The 14,461-nt window shown below is 40.0% G+C and overlaps 1 protein-coding gene across 4 annotated transcripts in view; it reads left to right on the top strand.

Moving 5' to 3' along the window:
* The window catches only part of SEC24D (SEC24 homolog D, COPII coat complex component), a 105,929-nt gene that overhangs the window by 21,342 nt on the left and 70,126 nt on the right, over positions 1–14,461 (top strand). For 3 of the 4 annotated variants that reach the window (XM_004748006.3, XM_004748008.3, XM_004748005.3), the window contains exons 6-7: positions 192–322; positions 8,943–9,054. In XM_004748006.3, coding sequence (XP_004748063.1) covers positions 192–322; positions 8,943–9,054 — 243 coding nt within the window. The remainder of the gene's footprint in view (positions 1–191; positions 323–8,942; positions 9,055–14,461) is intronic. The other variant, XM_004748007.3, reaches the window with a different exon arrangement.

The raw sequence follows: 14,461 nt of genomic DNA, 5'->3' as shown, positions 1-14,461 counted from the left end.
TTAAAATTTTTTTTTCAATGTTCCAGGATTCATTGTTTATGTACCACACCCAGTGCTCCATGCAATACTTGCCCTCCTTAGTACCCACCACCAGGCTCACCCAACCCCCCATCCCCCTCCCCTCCAAAACCCTGTTTGTTTCTCAGAGTTCACAGTCTCTCATAGTTTTCTTTTTAAACTTTTTTCCCAAGCAGGCAGCTATGGTCCCCAGATGGCAGGTGGGCAGCTCTCCTACCCGGGAGGCTTCCCTGGAGGTCCTGCGCAGTTGGCTGGTCCACCACAACTCCAGAAGAAGCTGGATCCTGACTCAATCCCCAGCCCAGTAAGTGCTCTCTCTCACTCCCATCGTCCCCCTCACAAAGGACCATTCTTCATTCACTGTCTCAGAAACTTCAGTTTGTTAGCATTTTCCTGTCCTTTATTGCTGGAGCACTATACCCATCACATAGAGGCTTCCTTCTTTCTGTGTCTGGGGAAGGGAGGCTACGTTATGGCATAGTGGGGGTCTCCATGACAGAAAGCCTATGGAGATTTTTTTTTAGTACGTAAACTTGGCAATACTATTGACATTTATATTAGCCTATATTAGCAGTATTTATTGATTGTTCAATGAGTAAGTAGTAGAGCATACAAACATACTAGTTTAGATAAATAAAGGATGCTTTTCAATAAGAATAAGATACCCACTGAAAGTGAAAACAAGTATTTTACATTTTGCCAATAAAAGAAACTGTTTCATATAAATTAGAGCTATAACTTAATTCTCCATTCAAGTTATTTTCTTTGGAAGATTACTCTTTAGTAACTCTATCAGTCAGCTTTTTATTATGTTATTCTGCATAATGCACAATCCCCAGTTTGCTTACAACCATAATCCCTTAGATTACAGGAAGGCTGTAGCAGCTGCCACTTGTCTTTAGGTGCTGCTGTGTGTGCCCTTATCATTCCAGAAGCCAGCATGAAGGGGCAGCCTGTACTTGGGACATGTTGTTATCATGAGAAAGGGAGAAAAGAGAGCTGACCAAAAGGTGCGATAGCTCTTAAGGTTTTCACTCAGATGTGATACATCTGAGTGGTTGTGGTCACAACGACTCACATGCCTTCTGCCAAAGCAGGTCATGATAAAGCCCTGGGTCGTTCGGGTAGGAATATATAGCCCTGCTTCAGGAAAAGCTGCAAGTCTTTAGCAATGAGCAGAGATCTATAGTCCTTTTGGAATAATAATGAAATCGATAACCTAGGTCTTTAAAGTGGTTCTATGAACGTGAGTACAAAGAGTTAGAGATAGCCCAAAGAGCTACTGTTTTTGCTAACTTTTGCTATGTAACAAACCACCACCAAACTTAGTAATTTATAGCTGCTATTTATTAATCCTCATTAGTTAGCGGGTTCTCTGCGCAGTTCTGCTAATCTGTGCCAGGCTTGATGGATTTGGTTTGGGTTTGCTTGTACATCTGGGGTCATCTGGACATTTGCCTGGAGCCTGAATGGTCTAGGATGTTATATTAATTCTCTGTGGCTACTGTGCCAAATCTACCACAAACTGGGTGACTTATAACAATAGGAGTTTATTCTCTTATGGTTCTGGGGGCCGAAAAGTCTGAAGCTGTGCTCCCTTGAAAGGCTCTCTAGTGGAATCCATTCCTTGTCTCTTCCAGCTTCTGGTGGCTACAGGCACTCTCTGGCTTGTGGCTGTATGACTAATCTCTGCCTGTGTCATCACATTGCCTTTTCCGCTTCTCTGTATCTTCTCCTCTGGGCGTCCATCTCAAAACTCCTTCTGTCTTTCTATTATGAAGTTATACATGATTCCATTCAGGGCCCACCCAGATAATCCAGACTGAGGGCCTTCTTTCAAGACATTTAATTTAATTAGTTTTCTTACTACGTAAGGTAATAGTCACAGATTGCAAGGATTAGAACGTGGATATACCTTTGGTTGGGTAGGGGGCTGGGTACCAAGCCAAGTACAGATGGTATAATTCATGACTGCTATTTGGTTACCCATCTGATAGCTGGGACTGATTGGGCCATGTCACTGAGCAGGCTAGCCTGGGTTCGTTCACTCAGCTGTGGCAGAGATCTAAGACAGAAAGTAGGAATCTGGAAGGCCTCTTGAGCCATGGCTTGGAACTAAAACGTTGCCGATTCCGTGACATTCTCTGAGCCAAGGCAAGTTACAAGATCTCCCCAGAGTCCAGGAGTAGAAAGATAAGACTCTTGCTCTGGATGGGAGGAGTTGTAAAGTCCTTGAAAAAAGCACAGAGAGCATAGAGGATTTTAGTTATTTTTGTGATCTACCCACTTATTCTATATTTATTTGAATATAAACTTGAAGGTTTCTCATAGAGCTTCTTATAACATGTTAGAAATTAAGTTTGATTAACTCTTAGTGCCTTTATTGATAATTATATTACCAGCCTTTACTTTTATAGTTTAATATTATGTCATTATTCTAGTTAAAGGAATATAATATTTTTACATTGAATCCATCATTTTCATTTGTTTCTTTCCTCTCTGTAACATCTATAGACCCTCTGGGTCATTCCACTTCATTCTCTGAAGTTTTTAACTCCAGGTTCACCATTAATTTCTCCAGTACTATTTTTGTACTATTTTAGAAGCTTTCATTTCCCTGCTTTTTCAGTTCTTGATCTTTTTGTCCTCAGTGTTCTTTTTATCCAACCCACCTCAGTTATCCGTAGTCTTACCATAGATCCTGAGATTACCAATTATTGAACACTTCAGACTCTCAGTTGAAAGCATCTCATTTTCCAACCACTGCCTCCTATCTTTTTAGCTCATTCCTTTTAGGACTCAAAGATGATTATGATTCACCCACCAGGACTTATAACTTAACTACTTTATCTCTTATATTGCCTTCATCTTTCTCACTTCTCTTATGCAGCTTTGATTATTTGATCCATGATAATAAATCTATCCCTTACAACCTCTATTCCCAATTCCTTTGCCCCACTCCCTCCACTGAATTCACTTAGAAAAATCCCATTTGGGGAGTGCCAGGGTGGCTCAGTGGGTTAAACCTCTGCCTTCGACTCAGATCACGATTTCAGGAGCCTGGGATTGAACCCCACATCAGGCTTTCTGCTCAGCGGGGAGCCTGTTTCCCCCCCTCTCCCTACCTGCCTCTCTGCCTACTTGTGATCTCTCTCTCTCAGTCAAATAAATAAAAAAAATCTTTAAAAAAAAATAAAAGAAAAGAAAAATCCCATTTGTTGTTAAACCAGTACTCTAGCTGCTCCGTGCCTATACCCCAGATGCCACCTGTGACTTGAGAACAATTACACCATGCATACTGATCTCACTTTTAATTCATGACACTAAACTAAGGTGAACCTATAGTTGTGTGATTCTAAAACCCATCTGCACAAAAGAATCACTGCTGAAGCTATACAGATATTGGTGCCTGCTCCCACCAGCCAGTTTCATTTAATTAGGCTGGGATATGGACTGGACATTGGGATTTTTCAAAACTTCCCTGCTAAGTCTAATGTGTAGCAAGTTTGAAAGCCATCACCCAGCTCCACTGTCTCTCCCATTTTCCTGGTGACTATTATTTCTTCTTTCTTCAAACTCCTCTCACTGCCTTCCCCTTTCTGACTCTCTAATGATAATTATGCTTCTTATTTCATGGAGAGAATAGAAGCAATCCAAAGAGAACCTCTGCATGCTGTACCATCACATATCCCTGCATTTATGCCCATTCATCCCCCTTCCCTTCTGTTAACTGTGGATGAACTGCTTCATACTCCCAACCAAGGCCATCACCTCGTAGATCCCTTATGGCCTCTCAAGGGCAACCCTTCAGCAAATATCCCCTGTATTAAAGTAGTCAAGTTCTGCAAAAAACAAAACAAAAACAAAAACAGAACCAACAGGATATATGTGTATATATCTCTATCATCTATCTTTCTTTTTTTAAAAAATATTTTTATTAACATATAATATATCATTTGCCCCAGGGGTACAGGTCTGTGAATCATCAGGCTTCCACATTTCACAGCACTCACCATAGCACATACCCTCTCCAATGTCCATTACCCAACAACCCTATCCCTAGCCCCCCTTCCCCCAAGAAACCCTGTTTGTTTTGTGAGATTAAGAGTCTCTTATGGTTTGTCTCCCTCCCAATCCCATCTTGTTTCATTTTTTCCTTCCCTACCCTCAATCTGTCTTTCTATCAAAAGAGTTATCTTACGGTGCCCAGATGGCTCAGTGAGTTAAGCCTCTGCCTTCGGCTCAGGTCATGATCTCAGGGTCCTGGGATCAAGCCCTACATGGGCCTCCCTGCTCAGCAGGGTGCCTGCTTCCCCTTTCCCTCTGCTGCTTCCCCTGCTAGTGCTCTCTCATGCTCTCTGTCAAAAAAATAAAGTCTTAAAAAAAAAATTTAAAAAAAGAATTCACTCACTCTGTTGTGATGGTTGGCAAATCTGAAATCTGCAGGGCAGGCCAGCAAGCTGGAGACATAGAGAAGAGTTGATTTTTCAGCCCAAGTCTGAAGGCATCCGGACACAAAATTCCCTCTTCCTCGGGATCCCTCAGTCTTTTTCTCTGAAGGACTTCAAACAATTGGATGAGTTCCATTCACATTATGGAGGGTCTACTTTACTCAGAGTCTACTGATTAAATGTCAGACACTTAAGAGAATACTTTCCCAGCAACATCGAGACTGGTGTTTGACCAAAAACCGAGTACCACAGCCTAGCCACGTTGACATATTTTAATTGGCCATCATATCGCCTCTCTCCTGCATCATCTATACTTGCTTGAAGATAACCTTCACTTTTTCACTGTCTAGATCATTTTCAGCAGACTAGAAACATCCTGTAATAACTTTCCTCATGAATTTAAAAGAGGTCTCCTCTGGCCCTTCCCCAATTCTCTGTCCAGTTTCCTCTCATTTATTCGCTCTTTTATAGTAAAAAAAAAAAAAATCTCCAGCAGAGTTCCTTGTACTCGATGTCTTCAGTTTATCCCCTCCACTCCTCTGCTGTACGTATCCCAGTTTAGATCTCATCAGCACAATCCCACCAACACTATGTTTGTCGAGGTGACCAGTGACCTCTCTTTACCAAATCTAATGGTCAGTTCTCAGATCTCATGTAGCTCAACAGATCAGCAGCACTTTGATACATCTGCTCCTTCCATCCTCCTTGAAACACTTTTTCATTTGGCTTCTGGGATGCCACCACTTATTTACATCTTTGCTTATCTCTTTCTTACTAACTTTGGTGGTTTCACCTCTTCTCTCTGACCTCCTGGTGTTAGAAGCATCCCAAAGTGTAAGTCTTTGGATCTGTCCCTTTCTCTGTTGACATTTACTCTGTAGATCAACACTCCACAAAGTGCGCTGCTCCTAGGATGGTACCATCAGCATCAGCTGGGAGCTCCCTAGCAATTCGTGTTTGCAGGCTCCACCCAGATGTACAGACTCAGAATCTTTAGGGGAGGGGCCATGGAAACTGTGTTTTAACAAACTCTCCAGGTGATTCATAGGCACACTAAGAGACGCTACTATAGGTGATCCCATCCATTCTCATGGCTTTAAATGAAGATGCAGATATTCCTATTCAAGATGTTTCCCTGAAATCTAGATTCCAACCCCATCCTTCCAGTTCCTCAGGCCCCAAATCCTGGAGTCATCCTTGTTTCTTTCTTGCACAGTGTCCTTTAGCTAATTCTTTTGGTTCCGGTCCTGCCTTCTGTGCTCATCCTGGTCCAAGCCACAGCCATCTGTCCACCTTGATTATTGTAAGAGTCTCCTGTCTCCCTCATCTTCCAGCCTGCACCCAGCAGCAAGGATGATCCATTCAAATTAGAAGCCAGCTCATGCTACAACTCAGAACAAAACTCTCCAGTATTCCTCTAGTTAAACACCAGTTCTTACAGTGGCCTGTTAGAGCCTACATTATTTGTCACCCCGGCTCTGCCATGCCTTTCATCATTCACACACACACACACATACAAGCTGTCTGACTTGTTCTTCATCACTTTGCTTCAGCCACACCAGCCTCCTTATTATTCCTTAAACATGCTAAGTGTACTCTTGCCTCAAGACCTTTCCACTTGATATTTCCTCTGCCTGATATATGCAGTGCATGGCTCATGTCCTCATTTCCTTCCTGTCCTCATTCATCCCAGTCTCCCTGGTACCCTTATACATATCACTCTGTATCCACAGTACTTAGTAGTACTTGACATAGATGTATCTTATTTATACATTTATTGATTGCCTGTCTTTCATACTATAATGTCAGCTTCTTGAGGTCAAGAATTTGGTTTTGTTCACTACTGTGTCTCCAAGAGCTACAACACAGCCTGGTACATAGTATACATTCATATATTTGTTGAATGAATGAATGAGTGAGGGTTAACAACAAAACCAACAAGCAGTATTGATGTGATTCATCCAAGACCCTTAAAATGCATATATACAGATTCAGTCCAGTGTTATTTTTATAATAAAAGTAATTAAATAGCCATGCCAGATGGAGCCTGTTTATGTTCTATCAAAGTGACATGCTTTAACTGACTAAATAATTTCTTCCTTCTGGAAAGAAAGCTGTAAAATCATGTTTATTGAATTCCTGTTACATGCCAGTCCTGAGTTAAGTGCTCACTCCAACCCTTTCAGGTGGTGGTATTATCCATATTTTAAGAATGATAAAACTGGTATCACCATTGAAACTCTTCCTCACTTCCTTTTTTCTTTTTTTTTTTTTTTGAAGATTTTATTTATGTGACAGACAGAAATCACAAGTAGGCAGAGAGAGAGAGGAGGAAGCAGGCTTCCCGCTGAGCAGAGAGCCCAATGCGGGGCTCAATCCCAGGACCCTGGGATCATGACCTGAGCTGAAGGCAGAGGCTTTAACCCACTGAGCCACCAGGCGCCTCCGTCATTGTCTTTCTGTATCTGCAGGAGGACCATTCAGAAATGGAGCTCTTCCTGTCCCCCCAGTCTCACCTGAAGCTCAGATAATTCTGCTTTAAGCAACCTGTCTTAAAGCAGATGTGTGCACACTTCTCCTGACCTTGCTCCTCCCTTACTTTTCTTGTTCCTTTATCTCAAGAGAATCTTTTTTTTCTTTCCTGATTTTATTTTATGATTCCATAATACTCTTCCTAGCAGACAAGCACAAAAGTAACTCTAGTTGCACGTCTTCTGAAGGAAAAATAATCTATATGTTCTGAGGTAGCTTTGGCATTATCAAGAGTCACTGCCATCAAATCAAAATCCTGTATGTACTGAGTCATTGTAAAAATCTCTATTGAAATTTCTGTGTATTGTTAAATCTCCAAGCCTGTTTTTGAGAACATCCATTTGAGGTAAATTTTAAAAACTTAATAACCTATATTTTAAAAAAATTACTGGAAGTGTTTTAATATTTCTTACTCTCTTTATAGTATTACAGCCAAGATGTGAACTAGTTTAGAAATATAATTACCACATACAACATTGTTTCTTTGGAGGCTGTGCTTTTAAGTTGGAAACAACTAATTTAAAAATAAATTTTTAGGAAATATAATCTATTTGAAGTCTGGAAACTATGTTCAATATGCAGATTATTATGGCTTTTAATTTGGTTTCATGTTTGACACTTCATTGGTTGAGATGATTACCCTAAATGTTGATTTTATAAAAAGTTCTCCAATTTTGAAGGAACCAGATAAAGCTTAGGATAAAAATATAGGATATAATAATAGTGTTTTGATTTTTCTGTTTGTGTCTTGTCTGTGTCCATGGTAGCTTTTGGTCTCATCTGCATCTTATAGTTATGGTTGGAGCATATTCTGTATATTTTAATTTAATAAATTCAAATCCTATGAAATTAGAAATAACAGAAATGTGTGGATATAAAGGCATGTTAAATCTACCTCTGATATACCAAAAAACCAATGATATCAGTGCCAGTTAGGCCTGGATTGGATGAGATGGGAGGGCAAAATGGAGAAGGTAACATTTCAGAGTTTGGGGGAAGACAATTTTCATATTACTAGTTTCTTTAGGAATATAGAAAATGACATATCCTCCAAAGCTGGGTAGTGTATTCTGGGCACCTGCTCATTTATCTCTCTTTCTTTTTTCTCTTTTTACTTTCTTCTTATTATTTTTTTTTAACCCCTTGCCTCTGATCTTTTCTTTTTGGTGACAGAGAAGTGAGAGCAAGGAGGAGATAAAGGGAAAGAGGAAGATAATTATTAGGTTGCCTTATTATTTTCTTCCTAACTCCATGCTACTGGATTTTATTATTTTCATCCCTAGGCAACTACAACAAAAGACAAATTTTTATCTTTTTTTTTTTAAGACAAATTGTTATCTTTACATATGAAGTGTTTCCAAATTAGATGACAAAACCCTTAGGGACTTTTTTCTTATATCTATACAATAGTCAAGTTCCCTGTGGGAACACTGTATTGTTTGTTTTTTTTACTGTCTCATGGAGCAGGGGTGAGGTGGAAGAACCTGAAAGGCAAATTGAGGGTCAAGAGGGATTTAAAGAAAAAAGTTAAGGTGTTTTAGGCTGTATAGTAAATCATTTCTTCTGAATTTAATGATTTTTAGCTTTGTATATTTTCCTTTAACTATAAAAGGTGTTTTCTTTAAAAGCTATTTTTAATTTCTTTTTCTACCAGAATCTTTTTTTTTAATGCTTATCTATGGTTCCAATAAAAAAAAATGAATAAAAATGAAGTTCTCTGAAGGGTCAGAACTCAGAGTATTACAGAAGAGAATTTAGCAGCTGCTGCTCTAAAATTGTATGTTTCAAAAGTAGGTTCTCAGTGAGAATTTGGTCTGAAATGAACTAAAAGGATTTAGAAAATGCCTATTTGTGTGTATGTGAATAATGAAAGAGGGGGAGGGAGGGGATGTTTGGAAGAGTCTTAACTTATTTTAACTTGTTCTTGATATCTTATATCAGATACAGGTGATCGAGAATGACAGAGCCACCAGAGGAGGACAAGTCTATGCCACCAATTCCAGAGGCCAGGTCCCTCCCCTGGTCACTACAGATTGTGTGATACAAGACCAAGGTATTTATTGTCAATAGTATTTTTCACTGAGGTTTTGAAAGTCTTCACCATTTTTTAAAAGTAAATACACTGACACCCTTCAGTAATGCTATCCTTGATGGGGAACCTCTCCAAAAGTGATAATGGGAATCAATTTGCCATCTATCACTCAAGAACTGAGAATGTATTATCAACTGCATTCTATTTTCTACTTGCAGCAGTCTAGAGAGTTTCTGGTGAGGTAGAGCTCAATATATCAGTTTAAGAAAATTATTTTAGTTTATGGGGTTAAATTAGTACATACCCTACTTTGGTTTACCTTATTTACTACATTAGAAACCTAGCCAAGATAGCATGAGTAGAGCAGTAGTGGATTGAACACTTGAGAAAATTGGCATACCTGGTTCTAACCCCAGTTATTATTTTTTTTTCAGCAGATTCTTTAACATGTGGGTTCTGTTTTTCCAATTTTGAACTGGGATGAGGAAAGGCTGAGCTTTATTTCTACTAGCTATCCTCTGTGTGCTATCCTCTGTTCTTGTGCAGGTTTGTTCTTTCCAGGAATATATAATTATTCCATTCTTTATGGCAAGCCAAATCATACATGATGAAATCATTATTACTTATTTCCTGAACTTTATATCATCCTATACTGAAACTCTGTGCCCACTAAACAATAACTCCCTCTTCCTTCACTCCCCACAGCCCCTGTATCCTCTATTCTATTTTCTGTCTCTGAAGTTGCCTATTCTAGGTCATGTAAGTGGAATCATACAATATTCATCTTTTTGTGTCTGGCTTATTTCACCTGCCATAATATTTTCAAGGTTCATCTATGGTATAGAATGTATCAAAATTTCATTCTTCTTTTAGGCTGAATAATATTCGCTTTTACATATATAGACATTGTGTTTATCCATTCATCTGTTGAAGGATATTTTGCTACTTTGAGTAGCCATAGCAGCCACGTGGCTGCTGTGAACACTGGTGTACATGCATCTGTTTGAGTCCCTGCTTTCAGTTCTTTTGGGTGTATCCCTAGAAGTGGAATTACTGGATCATTGGGCCGATGTAAAGAAAGAGCATGGAAGGCTCAGGAAGAGAAAGGAAGGATCAGTGGAGTGGCAAGGTCCAGATCATCATCATTTCTCCCGCAGTTCAACCCTTGGCAAGGAGAGAGAGCTGCCTGCCATGGAGCCCTGAAATTGGCCCTGTGCTGTGAAGCCCCTTTGTCTGGCCTGGCTAATCAGCTGATACTTACTAGTGAAATTTCCAGATGCAGCCTAAATCTCATACATGTGCAGAAATTCACAGACATAAGTAGAACACAGAGGCAGAAGGTACCTTGGCCTTCATTGGTTTATCTCTCCCACTTTAAAGATGTGAGGGCCCTAAGGCCCAAGGAACTTAAGTGACTTGCCCAAAACTACACAGCTAGTTAGGAGTGACTCCAATAAGAAAACACCTACTTAAAAAATAATGTTTTTGTTGCCTACAAAAATTATATATATATATATACATATATATATATTATTTCTTTGGCTACAGAATCTAATTTGAGACTCAGTTCGTCCCTTGATTCTGTACTTCTACCTATCCTGCAAGACCCTGTTCAAGTACCATATATTTTGCATAGTCACCTCTGATTCATGTGGCTGACTCATTGCCTCCCTGGGCTACTTAGTGAATTTGCTCTCTGTGATACTTACCATGCCATTTTCCAGTTATCTGCTTTTATTATCACTTTCTCCTACCAGATTTTGAAGCCTGAGGCTTCACTTGCCTCTGTCCCTAAGCCTCTAGCAGGGGCTTAGCTTCCTAGATATTTGCTGGATGATTAATTCATTGAATGTTTTCCAGTCAGATTTCCCATAAAACTCTTTATTAAAACTCTTTATTGCAATGAGTTTTGATTCTTAATTACTGAGATTGCTAAGTTATCTACTGTAGCCATATCTTTCATGCCCCACTTTTGCATTCCTGTTTATAAAAACAAATTCTCAGTGCCTTTTTAAAAAAAGACTTTATGTATGTATGCATTTATTTATTTGAGACAGAGGGAGAGAGAGAGCATGAGTTGGGGGAGGGAGAGGGACAAGTAGACTCCACATTGAGTGTGGAACCCAACTTGGGGCTTGATCCCAGGACCCTGAGATCATGATCTGAGCTGAAATCAAAAGTCAGACACTTAGCTGGTTGAGCTAGTCGGGTGTCCCAAACAAATTCTCAATGGCTTTTAAGAAATCTTATCTTTGTGTGTATTATCTTCTTGAAACGAAGTTTGTTTTGTCCCTTATGAGCTCATCCATATGCATATTTCACTGTCAAGAGCTAAAAACCCTTTAAAGAACAAACACTCAGTTTCAATATATTGTCAGTAATTTTGGCTAGTAAAAATTGAGTACAAAGAAAAATTAAAATACACTTTAAAATATTCAAAAATTCTTATTTCACAGTCTGTGTAAAGTTCTTATTTTATAGTCTTGTGTGATTTAATGAGGAAGATCTTGTCTAAGTTTTTTTTTGTCTAAGTTATGTGAAATGTTTAACAATAACAGGGGTTCAAGCGTATTTACATTTATTGCCTAATATTTGTTTTTCTTTTATTTGTGCTGCCAAGACTCTTGTTTTACCCCATGTTAGTATTTACCTGGACTCTGTGATGACCAGTCTACCTGTCTCTAATGTTTTCCTGACCCCAGATGCTGTCAGTGTCTGGTAGTTTAGTTTTTTCAAGTGTTTATGTGATTGTATTGCCCTTGCTAAAAAATAGATGTCCCTTCATTACCCATCGGCAGAAGGCTTGATCTTAACTCCTCATCCTTCAGAACCTGGACCCAACTTATCTGGGATATAGCAAAGAATTATAATGGGTTCTAATACCACTTTTGTCATTTACTCTACACCCCTTAAGCTTTGGCATGTCACTTAACCTCCTGATGTCTCAGTTTTCTCCTCTGTAAAATGTGGTCTTAAGGGTATCAGTCTCATAGGGCAATTGTGAGACTAAAGTGAGTTCACATGTAATCTCTTAAAATGATGCCTAATATGCTGGCAATTACTGTCATCATTATGAATCCAGTTTTGGGCTCTGCTGCAGAGGCTCCGAGAGACAACGGCAGAAACATGGTACCAACAACAACTGGATTCAGCCTATATTCATGTCAATTTGTCGTGCACAATATTTTGTTTTGTTTCTATTTGAAGTAGTTGCCATTATATAAAATTGGAATATCTTATGTAAAAATGCAGATTTCTAGCTGGTCTTAAAAAGTAGAATCTGGCAGTAATAGGTTAAAGCTGAACAGAAGAAACTGAGCTTTCTGAGGTCCAGCTTTCCTCTCATTCTCGGCCCACCCATGCGGCAAAACCTGGCCTGAGGAAGGCTCCTAGCCCGGCCTGCTGCCCACCCCGTAAACGCAGGACCACGTGCTTCCCAGCACACTGTACTTCCCCGAGTCCTTTCACTTTTCCTCTCTCCTTAGGAACTGTTTCACATTCCTCCTGAAACCTGCAACCTCTCCCAACCTTTCTTTTAACTGCTCTTATGTCCTCCTTTCTAAGAAAATTGTGCAGTCAGAAGAGAGCTTCCACAGATTCTCACCCTTCTATCAGCCCCTGCCCTAATGTGCACCTGTGCTCTGCCTTTCTGCTTTTGGCCATAAAGGAATGATCTGTGCTCCAGTCAGAAGCCAGCCTCTCCTGCTGTGCCCTGCTCTAGTCTGTTGCTACAATAAGCCTTCCCTCTTTCTCTTATGTCATCATTATCTCTCTTTATACTCTCCTATCTTAAATAATAAAAAAAAATTTTTTTTGACCTGTTTTCCTTACAGCTAGCCTTCTTTTCTTTGCTCCCCAATGCAACACAACTTGAAAGGCTTATTGCCAATTCTTTTTCTCTCAAACTCACTGTAGGCAGGCTTCCCACCCCAGGCCCTATTCCACCAAAACTCTGTCCTCTGGGTCTCTAGCAACCTCCATATTGTTAACTCCAATGGTGGCTTTTTTTTTTTTTTTACATTTTTATTTAAAGCCCAGTTAACATACAGTGTAATATTAGTTTCAGGTGTACAATATCGTGATTCAACACTTCCATTCAACACCCGGTGCTCATCATGACAAGGACCCTCCTTAATCCCGATCACCTATTTCACCCGCTGTCCCCCCAACCTCTCCTCTGGCAACCCTCAGGTCGTTCTCTATAGTTAAAAGTCTGTCTTGGTTTGCCCCTCTCTCTCTTTTCCCTTTACTCATTTATTTTGTTTCTTAACTCCCACATTTGACTGAAATCAGTGTTTGTCTTTGTCTGGTTGATTTATTTTGCTTAGTGTAATGGCTCGCTAGCTCCATCTATGTCACTGTAAATGGCACGTACATCCTGTGGTCTTGCTGATCTAGCAGTACAGCACAGAGGACATGCTTTTGTGTACTTTCTTCACCTCCCGGACACCAGATGCTCCTTGTTTTAACCTTCTCAGTCCTTTAACTGGTTTCTTCTTTTCCTCTGTCTTCTTTATGTTAGAGGACCCAGCACTTAGTTCTTGGCCATCCTCTCTGGTCACAGTTACTTCGTTGGTGGTTTTAAGGTAGTTTCACGGCTTTAGTTTGCTCTTTATAGAAAATTCCCAAATGTGTATCTTCAGCCCAGTGCCTAGACTCACGTATCTAGTTGTTACAGAGTTCCCAAGGTGGACATGTCCAAAGCCAGATTCCTGATCTCTGCCCACAATCCCATTAACACACCTCTTCCCTTCTTGCAGCTTTTCTCTTGTCAATTAGTGGCAACGTCATGCTTCTGGTATCTCAGGCCAAAAACCTTGGAGCCATTCTCGATCTTCTCTTTCTTTCCCACCTCCCATCTTCACACCCCATACATCACTCCCATCAACAATCAGTGTACTTCCGAATTATGTCCAGGATATGGCCACTTGTCAGTAACTCTGGTTATTGGTCCCTGGTCCCTGCCACCACCATTTCTCCTCTGGTTACTGCATAATGTTTGTTACTTCTCTGAACTCTTCACTGGCTGCTGTACCCAGCATGTGCTCCATTCTAGCCACACAGGCCTCTCGTGACTGCTCCACCAGGTCGGACATGCCCTGCCCCCAGCCACCTGCCTGAGTGTCTTGCTTCCTGGGAGTCTACTCAAATGTTACCTTTTAAATAAGGCCCACTCTGTAACTGTTTAAAGTTGCAGTCAGCCTCCTCCTACCCCTTAACCAGATATGCTTTTTTCATAGCACTTTCACCTTGTAATGACCTGTGCAATTTACTCATTCATTGGGTTTAATAGTTATTGTCTGTATCTTCTGTAAGAACATAAGCTCTACAAGGAAGCAATTAGGACAGTGTCTAAAACTTAGTAGACATTCAATAAATATAAATATATACATAGGTTGTAGCATTGCATAATACTATTTTTAGAAAT

The sequence above is a fragment of the Mustela putorius genome, unplaced genomic scaffold (genome assembly GCF_011764305.1).
Source record: "Mustela putorius furo isolate JIRA1106 unplaced genomic scaffold, ASM1176430v1.1 tig00001215_pilon_pilon_pilon, whole genome shotgun sequence".
NCBI lineage: Eukaryota > Metazoa > Chordata > Mammalia > Carnivora > Mustelidae > Mustela > Mustela putorius.
This window is presented reverse-complemented; position numbering and strand designations above follow the sequence as displayed.